Source organism: Meleagris gallopavo, chromosome 2 (genome assembly GCF_905368555.1).
Source record: "Meleagris gallopavo chromosome 2, MGAL_WU_HG_1.1, whole genome shotgun sequence".
Classification (NCBI taxonomy): domain Eukaryota; kingdom Metazoa; phylum Chordata; class Aves; order Galliformes; family Phasianidae; genus Meleagris; species Meleagris gallopavo.
Window position 1 is genome coordinate 677677 of NC_139405.1, and position 14824 is coordinate 692500.

Sequence of the window (14824 nt, forward strand, 5' to 3'; positions counted from 1 at the left end):
ACTTTGTCTCCGAGGCCACAGCTACGTGTGTGTGCTGTGTCAGTGAATCATAGAATCATAGAATCACAAAGTTGGAAATGACCTGCAAGATCATCTAGTTCAACCGTCCTCTCACTATCATTGCTACCACAAGCCTCTAAACCATATTCATAGCTCCCATCCAGATGCCTCTTGAACACTGCCTCCTTGTGCAGCCATTCCAGTGCCTTACCACTCTCTGAGAGAAAAAGTTCTTCCTTATGTCTAACCTAAACCTCCTCTGATACAACTTATAGCCATTTCCTCTGGTCCTGTTTGTTGCCTGGCAGAAGAGACCAAATCCCTCCTCATCACAACCTCCCTTCAGGAAGTTGTAGAGTGCAGTAAGGTCTCCCCTGAGCCTCCTCTTCTCCAGACTGAACAATCCCAGCTCCCCCAGCCGCCCCTCATAAGATTTGTGCTCCAGACCCCTCGCCAGTTTTGTTGCCCTTCTCTGGTCATGTTCCAGGGCCTCAATGTCCTTCTTGTAGTGAGGGGCCCAAAACTTAACACAGTTCTCAAGCTGCAGCCTCACCAGAGCTGAGTACAGAGAGATGATTACCTCCCTGCTCCTGCATCTTGTTGCTCAACTTTCTGCAAACCATGGAGTTTAGCCCAAGAAGGGATGTCATCATACAGCCACGCTGACTACGCTGGGGATTATTCTCTGGATCAGTCCAGGTTAGGGTTTTTATTGCTATCTATTACTGGTATCTAAGTGCTGGCAGTTACAACATTTAATTGCATTTTCTTGTAACAAAATGCTTATCTTGAAAAAAAGATGGGCTTCTCTACAGTCCGTTTCATAAACTTAAGAACTCTTGTTCTCATTCTGTTCCTTACCATTGCTGCGCTCTCCTTTCACCCTCCAAGATTGCTCCTCAGCTGTTGCCCTGCACTGACCAGAGCAGGACTGGGCAACAACTCTGAACCCAATCTCAATGCTGCCTTTCTCACCTGCAGGGCTCTGCCCACTCTCCTGAGCTGGGGAGAATCCACCTTCTTCTGCTTCCACTTATTTAAGAGCTAATTGGCATGTTGCTTCCAGCCCTGCTCCTCCGCAGGCTTTTTGGCAAGGAGAAGGGTAAGAGTTGAGCTTGTACATCACTGCCTCAACTGCTTAGTAAATCAGTACCTTTTTTGGGTGCTGGAGGAGAAATTGTGTCTCTTTTCTGAATCTCCTAATAGCTGAGGATTTGGGTGTAAAACACTGACTGCACTCAGTTTTTTATCAGCTGTAGCTTGGCTTTTTTCCCCTCTCTGCACAGGAACCATTTATAGCAGAAGTGGGCCGAGTTTGCAACTTATTAATCTCTCACTCACATGTGGGTTGAAAAGAGACACCATGCCTTTATCAAAAGCCAGGCTAGCACAAAAGGCTATGCAAAATCATCATCAAATCCTATTAGAGGTGGAAAATATCTCTTAGATCATCTTATTCATTTCCCTGCCAATGCTAGACTGTTCCTGAGAGTTAATTTGCTAGTGTGTCTGCAGCCAGCTCCCTGTGTGACCGTGGGTCTGTCATTTTGCCTTTGGGCTTTCACTGGGACTTGAACCATTTTTCTTGTGTTTCAAAACAGAGGTTTCTCATTTTATTTGGTGCTGGCATATGCAAAAAAAACCCCACAATCAACAAACCAACCAACCAAACAAACAAAAAAAAAAACCCAAACCAGCAAGCAAACAAACAAAAACAAAACAACAAACAAACAAAAAGCAAACAAACAAAAAAAGATTTTCTTTCCATTTGCATTTCTCCCACACCATGATGGAGTGTTAGCTGAAGAAAAAGTCACAGCCCTGCTCTCTGTGTGTGTGGTCAAATCAGGGAATATGGTGAGAAGTCCCAAACTGAGAAGTCTTGCAAAGGTTGATTGCAGCTCTTGCTGGTGAGTGCTTCCAAAACCTCTTGTCCTGCACACAGTGGGGCTTCTGACTGCACAAAGGAAGCCTCTGTGGCCAGGGGCATCTCAGAGTGCCTAGGCTGCTCATGCTAACCAGTGTTTGTCCTTTGTCCTTGATTCTGCTCAGCCTCCTGGCTGCTGGCTCCCCATCTGGCATCATGGAGTGAGCACCATTCTGTTTATCATGCCCACCTTTCCCAGACTGGCATGTTTTTTGGATGGACAGGATTGCACTTTGGGTGCATTCTCTTGCACAGTCCTTTCCTTTGTGATCCAGGTAGCTGCAACCACAGACACAAAAAGGGGGCAGGGAGAAGGAAAGAATACCAAGAAGGAAGGAAATGTCATAGGTACAGATGCAAAGTGTACACAGGCTGCTGTGGGATTGAGGCTTGGGGTTTCAGCACTGACAAGTTGCTCTGCAAGGAACTTCCCTTGCTTGGGAGACCTGCACCAACACAGGATTGGATAAGTGCTGCTCCTGTTTCCTGGACTGGCTGTGCCAGCCAGTTGGCAGGGAAAAAAATCCAAAAAGATTGCAACTGGAGCTATTGATAGTGTCAGGTGAATGTAGCTCTCCTTGGTGTTTTGTTTCCAACATGGCAGGGTGCATGCAAACACGGCAGCCACGCTTGTAGCTTTCTGCCAGGGCTGTAGCAGCAACTGAGTTCCGAAAGCTGGGCTCTGGGTGCTTCTGAGTGACCACCATTGGCAGAGTCCAGGGGTTTCCTAGTTCGCTGGGGCTCTGTAAATCAGAGAGCCCTTGCATGCTGTGACTATCAGGGTTCAGTGCATCACTGCAGCTAGCTAACATGTGCATGGGTTTAGCAGCCACTTGGTGCAGCTTGGTCAGCTCCTAAGGGCTCGCTTTCAAATCATTGCAGTGCGTTTTTCATCTCCTACTCTGAAATTTGTCTTTGTTCTCTGATCAAATATTTGGGAGCTTTTCCTTAATTTCAACGCAGCCAATCCATGTTTGCCTTTGCCCACATGCGATGCTGTGCCACGGCTCCTGCTCCTCGCTCTGCTCAGTGTCAGAGGTTCTCCATTTCTCCCCCTGTGATGCACAGGCAGTGCTGTGAGGCTGGCAGACTTTCATGATGAGAAGGAAAACCGCATTTAAACAGACCCCAGCGTCATCAGTTCTGAGATGTGGTTTTATTTCAGCTTCAATACCCCTCCTTTCAAGGCCGCAAATCCCATTTTCAAATGCACCCAATCTTCCCCTCGTTCACGGCACTTTTATGGCATTGTAACGCTGCGTATTTTGGTGACACCACTCCTGATCTACACCTCAGCAAATGAGAGCAGAGCCTCATTTTGTCTCTGCCTCAGTGAGCTGAGCTGCCTGCCTGGCACCCCAGTGCCTGCCCCGCACTCACAGCTGACCTGCAGATCTGAGGTCACTCCACAGGTATGTGCTGCTCAGGGGGTACAAGGGTTAATCAATGACTCCTGGAGTCTGCTTTGCACGTATTTATGTTCACCTCCTCATCCCCAGCTTGGCAATTATTCACACAAAATAGAATATAAATCCTGGTGCCTAATTTTTCTTCTAAAAATTTCACAAAGTAATCAAATCCTGAAGTGCATATTCTCTTCCAGTGGTTTTATCAGTAAATCACATTTTTATCATTTATCAGCAAAAGTTAGATTTAAGCATCCTCACTGTAGTGTTTGAAAGATGAACATTTGTTTCAGTGGGTACTGTGCCAATCAATAATCTTCCAGCTTGACTCAGCTATCAATTATTGCCACAATTATTTGTCTAGTTGGATATTTAAAATGTCATCAGAAAGAGATGATTACATATTCCAGAAACCGAGGCGCTGTATAATCAGATGAACTGATTCCAGTTAAATGTAGTGTGGTACTAACCTGTCCTTCAAAGCTGGCTCCCGCCGCCGCTACTGAAACAACAGCTTTCTGCATTATTGTAAGGAAACAGATCTTAACCTTGGGAGAGTATGTGTTATTGGGGTTGGGCAGTACTCGGGCAGAGGAGACCTTGTGAGCTGGGAAATTGAATCAGCCGTACTGACATAAAGGAGGGTTTTTGGGGGAGGGCTCTTTTTGCTGGATTTCATCTGCAAATCTATAAATAAGAAAAAACACTCTTTATCTTCCTTTCCATGAATTTAAACTCCCGAGCTTGAATCCCCAAATTTTCATATGCCCTTTTTTGCATTCCTTGACGTGATATATGTATGGTAAATACTCTCCCTGTCCTGGGAGTGCAATAAAGCTGTAGCAATCCTTGCAAGTCTCACATCCTCCAATTCTAGATATTCTCAGTGTTATATCATTTTCAGCTTCAAGGATATCTTATCTGTGGAGAGGAGATGGAATAAACTGGAGGAGACTGGACAACTTTACGACACCTTTTGGTCCTATTTGCAAAGCAGAGAAAATTTTTATTAATTCTACTAATAGGTGCTTGTGCAAGTGATGGAGCAAAATGCGATAGTATCTGACTCAACACTTGCTGTGCTTGCAACTCTGTGGTGACATTGAACTTAGTGAGGGACAGAATAAACCTTTTCCTTCCAAACTGGTGATTTGCAGCCACAGAGCTTGTTTTGGGGAACTTGCTTTTCCCTGACTCTTTGTCAGGATGGTTTGCTGCTGGCTAAACACCATTGCTTTGAGAGTGAGAGGAAAGTGAGCCAGAGGGGAAGGCTAGGCTAGGAGGGCCAGAAGGAGTTCATTTTTAGGAAGGAAATGATGGAACGGGGCTCTCAAGGGGAATGATGCTGAGTCTTCGCATCCCCTTTACTAAACCTAAACTACAGGCCTGCTCTGAGCAGCAAGCCCAGAGTGGCAAGTAGGTGACTGGGGCTGTGTCACTCTGACAGAGCAGCTCCTACTCACTGAGAGCAGATCGATTTGTTGTTGCAGTGCAGTGCCTCTGCCTGTGCTCGTCCCCATGCAGTGCGGCCACTCCTGGAGATGCACAGCCTTGCAGCTATCTCTCCACTCTTCAGCTGTCAGAGAAAGAGAAAACTTAGCATGCCAAAAAGTGTTACAGAAAGACAGCCAAAGAAGAGGTGAGGAGGTATGCCTCACTGGCAGCGGTGGGAGGCTGCATCCCTCCTTTCTCACAGCCTCTGTCACCCTCTCTTCTCTTGTCCTGCTCTGGCAGGGGTCCTGCAGCTCAGCACAGCCTTCTTGGTGTTCATTTCTTGGAAGGAAACTTTTTGAAGCGTTCTCTGCCTTTTATTCAGACTTAGTCATATGGCTGTCGGAAGGGAAGAGAGCAAGAAGAGAAAAAGGGAGTCAACAGAAATTAGAAAAGGGAATAATTCATCATGTATGGTGTGTATCAGTGAATAAAATTACTTGGAATATCTCTGTAGCAATATAATTACCTTTTATTTAAAAAGTGGGCTATTAACTTGATTGTCCCCAGCAGCCATTGGGTAAACATGTGGGCCACTGGATTTAGGCTTTGCCCAGAGTCAGGATGGGCTTTGGTACTACTGTGGGTCAGGGATCCAATGAAGTCTCTGCTCAGTCCCTTCCCAGCCCTAAGCCCAAATAACTTCTCCTTCCAGCTGACAGGCTTTAGGCTTTGTGGTAGATGGACCTGGTTTCCTCTGACTGTCCCAGTGGTGATGCTGGTGGGAGGCTTTCAAGAGTGACAGCTGGAGATGCTGCCTGCTGAAAACACAGCTTTTGGAGAAAGAAATGAATTACTGGAGACACTGCCCTTAATTGTGTCCGTTGGAATGGTGAAGTGATGGTGGCTCCACCTTTGGTTTTATTACTGCTGTTGCTTTCTAAGTTTGGCTAATAGCTTTAGTGGTACTGCATAGTGTTTTGGCGTGGTTCTTCTTCAAAAGAAACATAGTCTGTGCAACAACAGCATTGTTGAGACTTTGTGAAAAACATTTTGCCAATCTTATTAAAATAAGTTCAGGAAGTTGAATTTATATTTAAAAAAATCTTTTCAGGAAGGAAAAAAACAGTTTATGAATTCATTTCAGTAATGACTAGTTACTGTTTATCATGAACCAATAGATAAGTCATGGCAGAAAGGCAGTTGGGGGAGCAAGTCACTGAGGATCCCACAAAGCAAAACGTTTTTTAGATTTTTAATGTGAACTCTGTTGGTTCCAGGAGCTGGCATCTGTCCTGTTCACAGCCAACATGAATTTCCTTTGCAGAACTGTATTTTTTAAATGCACAACAGTAGCAGTGCTTCTCAATTCATAAACCTCACTGTGTTGCTTTGGGGAGCATTTTCCTTTTCTATTCAAGTTAATTAATCAGGATCATTAATCAGGATCATCGAATCTCAGTTAAGACTGAGAAGTGAATTTCGACTTGCTTTGGGCTAAAACCGCTGTGCTAAAGGAGTGAACTAGCCCCAGCATTTATTGAAAACTGTGATGGTAAAATTCACAAAGAACACTGAGAGTGATAAACAGAAAAGTTCAGAAAGTTCTCTGTAGTACATAAATGCAGCCATAATAATAATAATAATAATAATAATAATTATTATTATTATTAACCACTGGAACAACATCAGCACTGCTGATAAGAACAACACTAGCAGCTGCTTATAACTCATTAATATGGACCATTAATGTCACGCCTTTTGTAACTTCGAAGGCCATGAGGAAGGATGAGGGTACTAAGGAAAAGCCTGTCTGGTCAGTTTGTTTTCCACTTGTGCTGATGGTGCCAACCACTAGGAAAAGGTGAGTCATGAGGCAGCCCATGTGTCATGCTGAAGGGAGAAGTGGCTACCGCAGACAAGAGTGGACCCACTTATCTCCTGTCCCTGCTGAGCTTCCTGTGTCCCAACGGCTCCGTGTCACTTGCTTTCAGTTGAAGGAATTTCAATAGTACAGATTTCCAAAAATGAAAAAAAAGAAGAGAGATTTGACAGGCCAGATGGAGGAGAGCTGAATCAAGTACGAGTAGTAACAATTAACTCCTCTTTCTCTTCCCCCCCCTTTAAATAGCATAACAACTCAACATTTATCAGTCCAAAATTCAAGCAGTTAGTTGACATTAAAGCAGGATGAAGAAGTCTCTGGGTTTGGCTCGAGTTGTCTTACATGGCAAGCAGAAGTGAGGGAGGTGCTTGCAGCACGTGCTCTGGTCTCTGTCTGATGGCAAAAGGTCTCAGATATGTGCTCGAGTCACCCATGTGACCAGCAGTGTGGCAGCACCCCTGGGTGTTGCTTGAAGCAAGCACAGGGAAACAGAGGGTCTGCAGAGCCAGGCGGTCATCCGAAGGTGTGAAGCTGTGTAGCTGTTTTGCCGCTTCTCTTCTCCAAAGCGCCAGTGTGTCCGGAGAGCAGCTTTTCTGGATCCAACCCTGACTTTTGAGAAATGGAGGAAGCTCTTCCAAAACACATTGGCTCGCACATGCAGATTATTCCATTACTCACTTGGCAATGGTTGGAGTTGGGCGCCTTGCTCCAGAATGTGTTTCACTCCCAGCAGTGGCATCTAGCTGACAGCTTCTCCTCCCAGCTGGTCCCTTCCCCAGCCCGTGTCTGGCACGGCTGCTGGTGCTGCGGGCACGGCCGTGGCCTTGTGTTGTGCCCAGGTGTTGGGAGCTTGCTGGGGTACTCTGTGAGCATGGTGAGGAAGGATCAACTATGTTATTTTTGTAATATAGAGAAACCTCTGAATGCTGAGAGCAGGCATATCTTCCTGTTTTATTAAGTAATTGTGCCAACTGCCCCGAAAGGCACTCAAATGCCAGTATCCATTCCAGTCATTTGTTAACGGTTTTTCAGATTGGAATCTAAATCTGTTGCACATGTGTTCCAACTTAATTCACTTCTGTTGGGGCCGTGGAAGGTAGGATCAGTTCCAAGAGGCATTTTAGGTACTACATGGTGCTCCTTAGAAATGTGGCGTGGTAGCACTGGCTGTCTATGGGCTGGGGTGCTCAACAGGCGTAAATCAGTGGTCATGGGTGAGCAGTCATTGGTGAGACCCACTGGGTTTCTTCCATGCATTCCTGTTCGCCACAGGGTGTCCCAGTATAGTCTTCATAGGGTTGAGAAAAAGAGGGGTGGGGTGTATTGGTTCAGGATTTGTGCATGACATCCAAGACATGGCCTCCTGTGGTTCTGAGGGTTTTGTGTAAGCCTGCAAGCCAGATCCTTGGCACTGATGCCACCACAAAAAGCAAAGGGGAAATGGGGCTGCACCATGCTTCTCTGCTCCCCATGGGGCCTGGGGCCAGTTCCCAAGAGGAGAGGGAAATTGTCTGTAAGATTTTCTGGGAGGAAAAATGTACACAGAGAACTGTAAATAGTAACTGGAAGCTGCTTTTATTCTGATCTGACCAGGAAGGAGAAGGCAACCTTGGCCAAAAAGAATGCTGGAAATACAGGTGTTCCTGGAGAGCTCACAGCTGGGTTTAGGCAAAGGGAGCATCAAGGTAGTGGTATTTGATCAATATTTCTGCTGAAGAGCTGGAAATGTTACATTTGTGTATCATAGGCACGTGGTGACATTTTTTCTATGCCATTAGTAGCTGAGGAAGATTTTATATGAGGTCCAATGGAGATAAATATTTTTAAATGAAAAAGCCCTGACAACTTGCACCCAAGAATCCCTAAATGTTGGCAAGTGATGCTTGTTCTTTATAAAGTTTACAGACTGGGAAAATAGTGTCCATGGGTGGCTGGGTAATTGGAAGACCACTAGTAATACTTCGCTTATCTGCTCAGGGAAAATAATTGAGGAGCTGGCATGAGATTCAACTGATAAAGAATTAAGGCTAAAATATAATACATGCCACTCAAATTTATGGAATGCAGATCTTGTCAAATAAACCTGATTTCATTCTTCAGGATGACAAGCTTCATTGATAAATGCAGATGAAATAGACTTTGCAAGGTGTTAGACATGGTTCCGCATGAGATGGAAGAGTAAGTGCTGTGTGGTATTGATGGCATAGGCAGGAGGATGGAGATGTGTGGTCTCAGTATGAAGTTTTGCATGGGGGTATCATGGGGAGTAAGCCCATGTGTTTGTGGATGTCTGCACTTGCATGGAGCTGCAGAAAATTATCATAGAATCCTAGGATACCTTGAGTTTGAAGTGATGTTAAAGCCCACCCAGCCCCTACTGCTGTTTGCCTTGAGCACCTCTGGGGATGGGACATCCTCAGCTCCTCTGCCAGCCTGTGCCAGCACCTGTTCCACTCGCTGAGTGAAAAGCTGTGAAAAAAACAAGTTTTGGAGAGGGACTGGGAGGGGCTCAAGCTTTTTCTTGTAGAAAATTTAATGTGCCATGTTTTTTGTGTGCTTCCTTGGTATGTGGGGGGGGGGGGGGCACTGTGTATATCAAGGCGCTTTCCAGTGGATCACCAATAAGCAAACAACGGGAGAGAAGGGATAGAGGTGGAGCCATGGGCTGGGGTGGTGACGTCCTGCTTCACGTCCAGGTTCGAGACACTCCTGTAAGTCTTTTGGAAATTGTTGGAAAATCCTAGTGGCAATGCAGAACTGTTTTGTCCTATCACACTGCCCTGGGAGAAGGTGAGGCAAGCTATGAAATGAAGCATCCACTGGACCCCTTCCAGCCTGGGCTACTACAGGAGCACAACCAGGCATGATGGGTTGGGATAAAGGGAAGGTGAGACTCCTCCAAACCCTCTGTATTGCTCATGTCTCTGCTTGCTGGTAACGAGCGACCAATTGCCATAATTCTTACCAATTGGCAAGGCCTGTATTAAGCTGGTCAGTCCATGGTCTCCATAATTAATCAAGAACTAATAGACAAATTAGAAATTGTGTCTCTTCAAAGTAGGAGGTGGAGGCAAACCACAGATTTTTACCATTTCACTGCTTTCTTTTACTGCCCAGCTTTATGGCATTTTTTCGAAAATGGTTGGTCGTTTGAGATTAGGGAGGTTTTGTACATAAACATTACTTTAAATTTAAATTATTGTCTTGATTACTAAACATGGACGGCAAATTAAAAACTTGTTTTTCAGGAAAGTAAATGAAGAATAATATTACATTTTACACTCCACTAAATCAATGTAGCCCTAATTTTACCATGCAGGAAATCAATTCTAGTCTTTATAACAGTCGAAGATGTTTTGAACAAAGTAATTTTGCAAATTATGGCAAGTAACACATTTATTGATGACTGTAGTTTAGGAATTTAGAAATTGTGAGCACAGTAATATAATAAGGCTGTACTGGCAGGAGCTGAGTGAAATACAGATTATATGGTGAAACTGTAATGCATCATTTGCTATTAGTGGACTGGTAATAATTACTAGTTTCAAAGCAGCTTTTTCCATGTAATCTTTAGTCTCAGTCGTAACAGCCCTTCTCATTGACATTATGATTATGCTAGCTGCCCTTATGATCTGGAATATCTAGTTGATGGGAATACTAAAATGCGATAGTGAGCACTGTATGTTGTATCCTCATTATAAGATAAAATGCTATTTTCTCTGTGCTAATACATAAAATAGAGAAACAAGGTAGCCTTACTTTGTCGGTGCACCATGGCCATGATGTGCAACTTGTAGTGCGTTGGTAAAAACTTCCACTTTGTTACAGCAAAGCAAGATGAAATTTTCATGTTTCTTTTTTTTTTTTTTTTTTCCTGAGCTCACAAATGAGCAGAGTGAATGTGAAAGCCCAATTGAATTTTGCTCTAATTTCAACAGATTTAAGTATTTATCTGCACTAGCATGCCTGGCGCATAGCAAGCACTGCGATGCATTTTATTTGAACGCTGGCTGCAGTTGAAGGACGAGATGTCAAATATTATTCCAAGAGCTTTTAAAGTGGCTTAAAGTGTTAAACGCCTGCTGGAGATGGCCAAGGTGTGTTTTACTCACCCAATTCAGATTGTCAGGCCAAATGTGTAATGATGGAGGAAGCGGGTAGCTGCAGCATTTCTCTGCTGGTGGTGCTGCTGGTTGCCTCCCTGCTGTTCCCATCTCACCATTCAGCTCATTGTACGACACCTGGATGAAGCTGTTCTCCTCAACTGAGATGGGAAACAAGACAGTCGTGGATAAAATTATGTTTTCTTTCCATATCTGCTTTTTTTTTTTTTTTCTCTTTCCTTTAATCCTCATTTCTTCACACTAGGCAATTATGTTAAACCTTATTTGGGTAACTCTCACATTGTCTCATGCCGAGATTTACCTGCAGTGGTTTGGCTGGAGCTGGGAGTCCCCTGGGCACAGCTTGCTTGGGAAGACCCTGGGGGTATTTTTGTTATTTGTACTTAGCAAATCTCAGGGGTGGTTTTTTTTTTTTTTTTTTTTTTTTTTTTTTTAAATCAGTGAAATAGCATCTCTATAGAACAGCTAGGCAGGACTGGAAGTCATTTTTTGTGCTCATCTTAGCTCTAGTTGCAGGTTACCAGCACTGAGCAACAATTGCATACGGAAATGGAAAGCTGCTTATGCACAAACTAACCAGAACTGATGGAAACATGCTCATTGTCTCCCTATCTCCTACTGCTCTTCCCTTATACCTCAAAAAGTTATTAATTTCCCTTGCTTTTTAATATAATCAGGGGCTGCTTTCTTCTGCCATTATTAGCTTGCTTTTTGTTTAATTATTTATTAGTTGGTTGCTCCTTTGTAATGCCCATGTTATCTCCCAAAATAAATGACCGTGTAACAGTGTGCTCGCTCCGTGCTGCCATATTGTTCACCAGCCTCAGCCCATCTGCAGTGCTCCAGCCCACTCCCTGTTTGTCTGCAACTTTCTTCCTCGTCCAGGCCCTATTCCACAGTTCTGAGTTCAGTTCTGAGCTGGGAAGTGGAGTGGAACTTCCTCCAGCCCTGAATGCTCCCCTCTCCCCACTTGGCTGTGGCCTTGTGTGGTAGGACACCTCAGGCGTGGAGGCGATTAAACATTTACGCTGCTGTTGTGTTGTTTTGCAGGTAAAGAAGAGCCCAGCAGCTACACGTGCACGACTTGTAAACAACCTTTCAACAGCGCCTGGTTCCTCTTGCAGCACGCACAGAACACGCACGGCTTACGGATCTACCTAGAAAGCGAGCATGGCAGCCCCCTGACACCACGGGTTGGTATCCCATCAGGACTAGGTGCAGAGTGCCCTTCCCAGCCACCTCTCCATGGGATTCACATTGCAGACAATAACCCTTTTAACCTGCTCAGAATACCTGGCTCTGTCTCGAGAGAGGCGTCAGGGCTGGGAGAAGGGAGATTCCCACCCACGCCGCCCCTCTTTAGCCCTCCCCCGAGGCACCATTTGGATCCGCATCGCATAGAGCGCCTGGGTGCCGAAGAAATGGCTCTGGCCACCCATCACCCTAGTGCCTTTGACAGGGTGCTGCGACTGAACCCCATGGCGATGGAGCCCCCTGCTATGGATTTCTCCCGGCGGCTGCGGGAGCTGGCCGGCAACACCTCCAGTCCGCCCCTGTCCCCGAGCCGGCCCAGCCCTATGCAAAGGCTGCTGCAGCCCTTCCAGCCTGGCAGCAAACCCCCGTTCCTGGCCACACCACCTCTTCCTCCTCTGCAGTCCGCTCCTCCTCCCTCCCAGCCACCAATGAAGTCCAAGTCCTGCGAGTTCTGTGGGAAGACCTTCAAGTTCCAGAGCAACTTGGTGGTCCACCGCAGGAGCCACACTGGGGAGAAACCCTACAAGTGCAACCTGTGCGACCACGCCTGCACTCAGGCCAGCAAACTGAAGCGCCACATGAAGACACACATGCACAAGTCATCACCCATGACAGTGAAGTCCGATGATGGGCTCTCCACTGCCAGCTCCCCTGAGCCCGGCACCAGCGACCTGGTTGGCAGTGCCAGTAGTGCCCTCAAGTCAGTGGTGGCCAAGTTCAAGAGTGAGAATGACCCCAACATGATCCCTGAGAATGGAGATGAGGAGGAAGAGGAAGAGGAGGAGGAGGAGGAGGAAGAGGAGGAGGAAGAAGAGGAGGACTTGACCGAGAATGAGAGGCCAGATTATGGCTTTGGGATGAACCTGGAGGCGGCCCATCACCACGAGAACAACTCGCGGGCTGGAGAGGAGAGCCGGTCGATGCCAGATGTCATGCAAGGTATGGTTCTCAGCTCCATGCAGCACTTCAGTGAGGCCTTCCACCAGGTGCTGGGGGAGAAGCACAAACGGGGCCACCTCTCCGAGGCCGAGGTACACAGGGACACTTGCGATGAAGACTCGGTGGCTGGTGAGTCCGACCGCATTGACGACGGGGCGGTCAACGGCCGGGGCTGCTCTCCTGGGGAGTCTGCCTCAGGCGGCCTGTCCAAAAAGCTGCTGCTAGGTAGTCCCAGCTCCCTGAGCCCCTTCTCCAAACGCATCAAGCTGGAGAAGGAGTTCGATCTACCCACCGCCGCCATGCCCAACACTGAAAATGTTTACTCGCAGTGGCTGGCTGGCTATGCTGCCTCACGGCAGCTGAAGGACCCCTTCCTCAGCTTCGGTGACTCCCGACAATCGCCCTTCGCCTCCTCCTCTGAGCACTCATCAGAGAATGGCAGCCTGCGCTTCTCCACGCCGCCGGGAGAGCTGGATGGTGGCATCTCGGGCCGAAGCGGCACGGGAAGTGGAGGGAGCACCCCGCATATTAGTGGCCCGGGCCCTGGCAGGCCCAGCTCAAAAGAGGGCAGACGCAGCGACACTTGTGAGTACTGTGGGAAAGTCTTCAAGAACTGTAGTAATCTCACTGTCCACAGACGGAGCCACACGGGCGAGCGGCCCTATAAGTGTGAGCTTTGCAACTACGCCTGCGCCCAGAGTAGCAAGCTCACTCGGCACATGAAAACACATGGTCAGGTGGGAAAGGACGTTTACAAATGCGAGATTTGTAAGATGCCTTTTAGCGTGTACAGTACCCTGGAGAAACACATGAAAAAATGGCACAGTGATCGAGTCTTGAATAATGAGATAAAAACTGAATAGAGGTATATTAATACTCCCTGTCCCTGCCCCGGCTCCCTGTAGAGGTTTTTTAGTCCCTTGTGATTAAACTAATGGAAGCTAAGGAAATTTGGAAAGTGCTTGTCACCAGCACACCTGTTTATTTTCTTTTTGTTCTCACCGTTTGAATGCATGATCTGTATCGGGGCAATACTATTGCATTTTACGCAAACTTTGAGCCTTTCTCTTGTGCAATAATTTACATGTTGTGTATGTTTTTGTTTTTGTTTTATTTTTTATTTTGAATTAGACAGCATGTATGGTATGTTATGGCTATTTTTTAAATTGTCCCTGATTAGTTGCTGAGCAAACATGTCGCTGTTTCCAGTTCCGTTTGGAAAAAAAAAAAAAAAAAAAAAAAAAAAAAGAGGAAAAGAGAAAATCGAAACAAAACAAAAACAAGAGCAAACAGAACCGACCATGCTGCATACATCCTGTAATACATATCATGTACAGTTTTGTTTTGTGACGTGTGAAGGAATGCGCGCTCTGGGTAACCTTCTGCGGACAGGATCGATAGCACTGAAGAGGCGTCACGTTAGCTAGATTTCTGTCTTAAAAGAATAAACGTGTCGATTGGACAGAGTACCGCTTAGGAACAGGCCTTTACTTGAAGCCCAGCCCTCCGCCACCGGTAACTGAGAGGTAAATTCCTATTCTCATTTGGTTTAAAACACAAAATCTGAGTGCCTTGGATCTCTTGCGAGCGATGCTGACGACTCCTTTCTGCTCCCTCTGCACTCGTAGCTCATCTCGGCGCTGAGCCCGCGTGAGGAGCGAGGACGTGGGGACGTGGGGACGTTTGAGGAGGAGCAGCCCCAGCCCCAGTCCCAGCCCCAGCCCCAGCCCTGACGGCGGCAGCCCCCCTCTGCCTGCTCTCTCCCAGTCCCGACCCTTCGTGCTGGTGTAGAGACTGCCTCGCTCCCGGAGCGTGCAAAGAGATAGGAGCTCCCTGCCCCACTCTTGTACCCCCCCCA

General features: G+C 46.5%; 1 protein-coding gene across 9 annotated transcripts in view; it reads left to right on the top strand.

Moving 5' to 3' along the window:
- The window catches only part of BCL11A (BCL11 transcription factor A), a 59034-nt gene that overhangs the window by 39394 nt on the left and 4816 nt on the right, over positions 1-14824 (top strand). For 5 of the 9 annotated variants that reach the window (XR_014881721.1, XM_085218465.1, XM_085218464.1 and 2 more), the window contains exon 3: positions 11824-14824. This exon is cut by the window's right edge. Coding sequence is in view for 6 of the 9 variants with exons in the window: in XM_085218465.1 (XP_085074591.1) it covers positions 11824-13829 (2006 nt within the window). In the remaining 3 variants the exon portion in view is untranslated. The remainder of the gene's footprint in view (positions 1-11823) is intronic. The other 4 variants (XR_014881722.1, XR_014881723.1, XM_085218460.1 and 1 more) reach the window with 4 other exon arrangements.